Raw genomic sequence first — 7990 nt, forward strand, 5'->3', positions numbered from 1 at the left:
TATAAACAAAAGATTTTATTTACTGCCTATTATCGTACAGACATCAATAATGAGTATTAAAACATGAAATTGAACTTTATGACTATAAATTGTCTATAATGTTAGTAAAAGTAGAATATAATAATGATACATTCATCTGATAAACACTGACGATAATGCTGCGAAACGGTATAATAATAATATAGCATAAAACATAATGCTGAAAACATCTTCGCGTATGAATACACATCCAACTTGGGTTCTGAGTGATGGGACCAATTGTGTGCGGGGCTTGTACGATAAAGCACAAGTTACTAGTAATAATAATTATTTGCCAAGTGGCTCTGTGTATAGCCAGGGACTCACTGGCCACATACATACAACTAGTGGATCTCCTATTGTGTATCTATCATAAAGAAAATCTCTAGGGGTATTTCCGGCAGGTGTCGACGCTGTATGTACCACAGGTCACTTTGATTTCGGAGCAGTTATCTTCATCGCTACCATCCAGACAATCACAAATACCATCGCACACGTGACAGTTGTCGACGCAGAGGAAATTATCGGCACATCGGAAGTAACCATTGGCCGGGTATTCGGCTTTACATTGTTCTGTGAATAGATTAAGAGTAGAGAAACATGAATTAGAAAAACAAACTAACATTCCGTCATCACTATCACATACTGGCACGAACTGTACAATTATCACGAATATATTCACGTGTGCTGCAAAGGTCATCTTGGTTCAGTTTTACGCGGATTGGGAAAAAATGGAGAAAAAACACATCCTATGTCTCTTTAAACATATCTAGGAAACAATCAGACTTGTTCCTAATAAGAACGTACAAAAAACTTACTACTCACCATCAGTTTTCAAGCAGCCCCATTGGATTTGAAATTCATCTTTGGCAGAGATGCAATCGATAACACTGTCACATACGTAACTTCCCCACACACATGCAGGGTACCCATCGACCTGTGGACCATCGCACATCACAAAGGGCCCCTTTACTTTATCCTCAATTTCATTACAAGTATCAACGTCTGTTGATCGGAAAAAAATACACGAAAAACAACAGTCATACATAATTGTACGATTCAGACGACCGCGGCAGTGGCTAATTCATACTCAAAGCACGTCGCAAATGGTTAGCATATCAGTGATTGAGACAAGTAGTGTTTACGTCAAAGCATGGGGCTTAGCTGTATATACACAAAAGAATGCAAATATCTTCACCCAAAGCACCGTCCACCGCAGGAAACGCGATCTTGTACTAATATCGTGCTACGTTGAAGCAATGCTTTCAGAGTGCAAATGAAATAGTTTCAACCATACATGTGACCAGTATTTGTTGTCCATCTCATACTTAAAAGTTCGAATGTTTACATACCATCAATGCTGTTTCGTTTCCCGAGTAATGCTTCTTTCCTTTGTGTCAGTTTTCTCTCTTGGATCTCGATTTCCTATTATCACAAAAAATGTATATATTTGCATTAACATCGAAGCGGACTATAATATATATATAAATGTATGCCCAATGTAGATAATATAGGCCCAATCTAGATAATAAGTGACAATATAGGCTCTTATGTAGATCATATTCGATAAATAAAGGCTCTAATGTATATAATATTCGATAACATAGGTTCTAATGTAGATAATATTCGATAATATAGAATAAAATGTAAATAATATTCCAGTCATTTATCATCATTTCTTTACTTCACAGTTAATAAATTGTTTCGTACCCGTAGTGCATCCTCCCGTTTATTCTCCACCACATTATCTTTCTTCTCGTTTTCGGTATCGTCCACTAAATTCAATAGCTTCTCAAGCATATCAGCCTTGTTGTGGAGGATTTTTGCTGACGTCACACATGTACACAAAAGAAGAGCTAGTACCAATCGAGTCATCTTCAAATCAATCACTGTGGTGGCAGAAAAGTACAAGATTTGCATATGAATTACAATACGATAAGGGGTTGTTGGGTGTCAATGTTTTAACGCTGAAACAAACTGTTGTAATGTTTTGCATGAAGTTTATTTTCTCTGATTTTTGGTAGGTTGAATGTAAAATATCCAAACAAATTGTAATTCCAAGTGAAAATAACGTATTCTACAGTAAACAGTAGAATTGCTTTGAAAAGGATGAATCACCATTCTACAGTAAGCAGTAAATTTGTTTTGAATGGGATGAATCACTGTTCTAACCATACACCACCATCTCTAAGGACTGTGTTTTAACTATGGTGCCCCATGCTCTAACCATGGCAAAGTAGATAGGTGATTAATGAAACAAACACGAGAACAATAAATCTTTGAATTAATAAGATCGATGACGAAAAGTTGTACTATAAGCATGTACCAGTGTTTGGGTGTGTCATTGAGCCACCTTGAAAGTAAATGCCAAAAGAAAAGAATGTTTTCAAAGCTTGTTAGCGCAGGTAGATTCTGCATTGTTTGGGCATGCTACGTAATTGAATGATCCACAATGGCTATGTTGCGAGTGAAAAGAGCTACATATTTCAGTGAGTCAGTTATTTCACACGCTAGGTAAAATGGCGCGAGCTTTGAATGATTTAAAACAAAATTGACGGGTTCGACTCTTCATATTTTGTGTTTCGGTGTGCAAATGAGAATTACGAAGTTAGAACAACCTAGAGAACGAGTGTTTTGGCAACTAGCAACGTCAAGTTTAATTAATCAATAACAAATTTAAAGAGAGGAAACACCCAATGTGTTGTTGAAATTGGACAAACTTGGCGTTATACGGATACTAAAATCAGTATTCGTTGTTTACGAAGGTTGTAATGTTTAGTTGAATGATATCACAAACTCATACCTTAAAAATCTGAAACTGAAAACGTGTTGATCCTGTCGCTTCTTGATTCGAGTCTCCACGTTCGCCCAACGTCCACACTGAATTGAATGATCCCAGCAGTTACGCTCCGACGGAGTAGTTATGTCCTATTTTAAATCACAAAAGCCTAGTTTCGTGAGATGGTTCTTGATTGGCGCTGTTTTGCAGTCCTTCACATCTCCTGTGCGAATCACTGTACACATTCGCTTCCTTCCCTTTCCATAAAAACGGTGTTAATTGTAGTGAAATGACGCTCAAATTGTTAACATTGAAAGTATGTCAAGAACTGCAATTATTGATTGCCACTCTCAATTTTGTTTTTATCATTTGGAACTCCCAGTAATTTCGTTGGAGTGCATTTCAAAACACAACAATTGACAACCCTACTAGTACATTGTTGCATGTTTCCAACAGAACGCACTGTAATAGGCAAATCTGGTTCCGCATCAGTGGATCTACTGACCCAAGTCAGCGACAGTTCACACACACAAAATTAAACAACTTTGCTTCGCGAGGTGCCAGAATGCTCGATCAAAAGGCAAAATTCGGAAGGTGGGGAAGTTGCAAGTTTCCTTTGATGCAAATGTCCATTTTAATCCATACCCTTGATTGAAAGTTCACACACTGACACCGTGAAGGGCGCCGACCTCACGACTTGAGATCTCCGAGAATAATTCATTCTACACACTGGGACGGTGTTCTACACTAGATGAAATTGTAAACATTGTCAAATTCCATTAATTCGTGCCACATTGGATGATAGTTGAACACTTAAATAGTGATTAATTCAACCTTTTACGAAATATTAGTATGCATTGCAGTCCAGCTTAGCTCGGTTGTCTCGTTTTAACAGTCTTGTAAACTAAAAACTGCCTCCATTCACTGGGAACATAATATACCAAACACGTGGTAATTATGATGTAGTGCATGACCCGGTTCCGCTCCGTTTCTCAGTACCTATATGGTTGAAGGAATTGGAAGTATAAAACCGCCCATGCGTCTTCTGTGCGAGTTTAAACACCATTGGGTCCCGCGGCCTGTGATTTAGCTTTATTTCGGTGGATTTTTATATTATTTAATGGAACTGATTATAATTTGATTGACATTTATTTTATATTGCCTTCTATATGGAGAGAGTTTTTGTTGCGTGGGACACGCACCTTGGTCTATGCATGGAAGGTAATAACGTTAGTACCTTCCATGGTCTATGTCGTTCTGTTCCATTATCTGATTGTTTGTCGATAAGAGTTATGATTAAATACATAAATTTCAGTTTAGTTTAATTTAATTTATTTACCGTGTCATTAAAATAAAAGTCAAATCAATTATTCGATTTTACCGCTAACGTCAAGCCCCTAAATTACTACATATATATCTATAATAATTATACATTGACGTAGTGGGTCTAGCGCGACATAAAGTCAGGCGCTCACTGACATCACAGGTCAGAACATGCTAAACTCCTTTTGCAGGGAATATCTTTTGTAAATACAGTAACTTTAATTTTGGAGTGAAACAGTCAGTGAACGTATAACAATGCGTTTGTATGTGCGGAGGACACGACAACTTTTCACAATGAGACTTGCAATATACAACACAGATAGGTGTCAACCTTGAAGGTGTAGCTCGGTACATTTCTACCCACGAAACAAGACGTTATGGTAATACCTATTGTGGATTCTTGGAGTGTTTGTTAGCCTGAGGACGAAACTTGACCAGTTTGTGCAGTATGCATGTCTCCTCACGGTCGTGTGTATTAAAATATAGATGTTCCGCAGTGCCAAAATTTACTAGACAGTAATCGAACTATACTGGGCAACACCCAACAAAGAACCAATTTTACACTAAAAGTGATTGTGCTTTCAAAACGTCAGACAATAAGCACATATTACATCACATATGACGTTGTTGAGAGCAGAGCGCCATCACACGCCATGACGTCATGACTTAGTTTCACGTATAAACGATTGAGCGAACTTGTACAATTTCAGCGATTTGGCTAAAAATGCATGAATTAGTAGAATTGTCAATCAACCCCAATATTTGCACCGACAGCGTGCAATACAGGTAGCATACAATGCACCTTAGCATGCAATACATATGCGGCAATACACGTCAGCGTGCAAAGCACACAATGCACGTCAGCGTGCAAAGCACACAATACACGTCAGCATGCAAAGCACACAATACACGTCAGCATGCAAAGCACACAATACACGTCAGCGTGCAAAGCACACAATGCACGTCAGCGTGCAAAGCACACAATACACGTCAGCGTGCAAAGCACACAATGCACGTCAGCGTGCAAAGCACACAATACACGTCAGCATGGAAAGCACACAATACACGTCAGCGTGCAAAGCACACAATACATGTCAGCGTGCAAAGCACACAATACACGTCAGCATGCAAAGCACACAATACACGTCAGCATGCAAAGCACACAATACACGTCAGCATGCAAAGCACACAATACACGTCAGCATGCAAAGCACACCATACACGTTAGAGTACGCTAATGTATTTTTAGCATATAACACTCGGCGTACAACCGAGGCGACATAGTGAAGACGTTGCATGCCCGGGGGGGGGGCACTCTATATGCCGTCACTACCCCATGTGCGTTCCAAATTTAGCGGGAAAGGGGGGACCGGTGTTTTTCACCTTCTAAAGCGGTAGGTCCTCTTTAAAATGCTAATGTCTGCAATAGGTCCCCAGGAATAAACTCACAGGGTTGCTGCGCCCGCTGTAGGCTCCCTCTTGCAACAACCACTCCCATACACTATTCCCCCTAGGAATTGGCGGCCCGAATTGGCGGACCCATAGCCCGACCGAGCTTTCCCACCGAGACTTTCCCGCCACTTCCAACACGAGGTTTTTTTTCAATATGTCTGCTCTAGGGGGTACTAAATTTACATTGCGTCCGCAATAGGGGTATGGTTTTCCAATGTGCTGCCAGCCCTAGGGGCCTATTATTTTTTAGCAAGAACGCACATGGTGTAAGGTTTTAATATAGAGTGACCCCCGGGGGTTGCATGTAGCACTGCGAATCTAAAGACGCGAGTAACCAACCACACACTAAGTTATTCGTTTGATAATGCACGGCGTGCATGACGAGAGCCCCTACCTCAAACATTACAGTTGCGCTGTGCTGTTATCTGATGTATTGAAAGTTGGTGCTTGGATCTTGTCAAATCACTGAGAATGACGTATGTATGAATTTTAAAGACATATTTTGCACGTAACAGAATATTATTAATGCTTTCAAAAAATAAATAGGACCCATGTCTTGCGAGCAGCCACGATTCCACGAAACGGTTATAGAGGTGGCCGTCAAGACTGTCAGTTTTTGTCTATGAGTATCTATGGCACTCGAGATTTCGATTGCCGTGAGAATCTGGTCACGACTGATTTACGCTTCCTGCACATACACAATATGTCACCGTGAGAAAAATCGCATGACACACTCTAAGGGTGTGCTAAAATGCAAAGGTAAATACCATGACAAGTTCCAACAAGAGCTCTAGAGTTTTCAAACCGCAATTTGAATATGTTTCCAGAGTTATAGGGAAACCAGGATTGTCATAGCATATTATTACAGCGTATGACACGGTGGGAGTGTTAGCTGTTGAATACATCTGGTAGCGTCGCTTACAGTGTATGTGTGGGCTTCGAATACGAAGACAACGTTCAGCACCATCAATGTGGTGAAACCGTATTGACGGTGCTTACCTCCATGATCTTACGTAAATTTCAATTGACCTCACTATGATGACGCATTGGTTGTGGAATACGGAAAAGAGCCCGAAGCATGCGCACTGCGTACACAATATGCTAATAACATTTAACGAGGTTATGACGTAACATATCTCATGAATGTTATTTGAAAGTGAAATGATTAATAGAAAGCAATTAGTATGAAACGCCGGAATCATATATTCGGTCTTGACCCCAACTCTGTCTATTGTGGTTATTTGAAGACTGTAAACGCTTTCTATCATACTAAACTGGTCACCAAATTGAAAGGGCGGCAGTCGTCATGCCGCGTCCTGTTCGATATGGGACTCATAGCGACGTATACAACGCGTGTAAAATACATTGTTTATTTACACGAAATTCGAACTCGCGCTGCGCGACGACCACCGCGCTTTAACAACTACTTTCTCGTTTTACAATACAGTCTGATTGAGATACGGCAAGCCGAAATAGGTCTCGATTGCATACAGTGCCACCAGTGGCTGTTCCCGGGTCCATGCCTCAAAGCACGTGTGGTTACAGAGATCACGAATATAATCCTCTCTATTTTGAAAAGAACTATTAATAAGAAATGTCAATTTCAAACGGTTTTATTAAATGCGATACCAGAATAAGCAAGCCTTGCGAGTGTGTGTGAATTATTTTGCAAAATTTGCTGCTTTGTCTCATATCATACCAACATCAGCGAGCCTGAGATTGTGAGTGAGTAATTGGGTAGTCAGCAAAGATATATTTTCTAATTTTGCCCATACCATGCAGTGGCTTGACGTTTTACGCTTTCAGCGTTTTTGGAACTAATCAAATAAATCTGTTTTTAAATTTGCATGATCTGTAGAAAATTTCTCACAGACCACTATATGTAACATAAGGGCTTTGTAATTTGTGAAGTTCACGAGAAATGTTAGGTAACAATGTGTCTATATTAGAGAAAAGTTGCCTTGAATGATTACAACAATTAAATTAGAATAAACACCATGATTTACAGTGCTTCAATATATCATGATTTGTTGCCAGGCCAACTGATTTCACCACTCACCACTCAAAATGTAACCCCGTAATCTTTATGTTTTCGTGTTAACAACAGTGACGACTCGTGGCGCTTTAAAGGGCGGTGGTCGCCTCGCCGCGTCTTGGTCTATATGGGACTCATAGCGACGTGCACAACGCGTGTAAAATTAAATACATTGTTTGTTTACGTGGAACACGCGCTGCGCGACGACCACTGCCTGTATTCTTCCTTCGTCATGTATAATTCTACTTGTCGGACAAAATATACTAATATTTTATACATTGATTTCTACATGCGAAGGGTCATAATCTCGACCACAGACAGCCGTCACACTTTTCAACTTCGCCGCGTAAGTTTTGGAGCGTTCACGCGCCCGAGGAAAGCGA

General features: G+C 40.0%; 1 protein-coding gene across 1 annotated transcript; it reads right to left on the reverse strand.

Moving 5' to 3' along the window:
- LOC100375853 (uncharacterized) lies at positions 1 to 2925 on the reverse strand. Its single transcript, XM_002730756.4, has 5 exons — positions 2822 to 2925; positions 1729 to 1907; positions 1371 to 1443; positions 844 to 1023; positions 1 to 591 (listed from the first exon to the last, which is right to left on the reverse strand). Exons 2-5 carry the CDS (start codon positions 1891 to 1893, stop codon positions 404 to 406), a joined length of 606 nt encoding a protein of 201 aa, XP_002730802.2. The 5' UTR covers positions 1894 to 1907; positions 2822 to 2925; the 3' UTR covers positions 1 to 403.
- Positions 2926 to 7990: the final 5065 nt, after the last annotated feature.

This window comes from Saccoglossus kowalevskii, chromosome 6, assembly GCF_978046115.1.
Source record: "Saccoglossus kowalevskii chromosome 6, keSacKowa6.1, whole genome shotgun sequence".
In the NCBI taxonomy this organism is placed as follows: domain Eukaryota; kingdom Metazoa; phylum Hemichordata; class Enteropneusta; family Harrimaniidae; genus Saccoglossus; species Saccoglossus kowalevskii.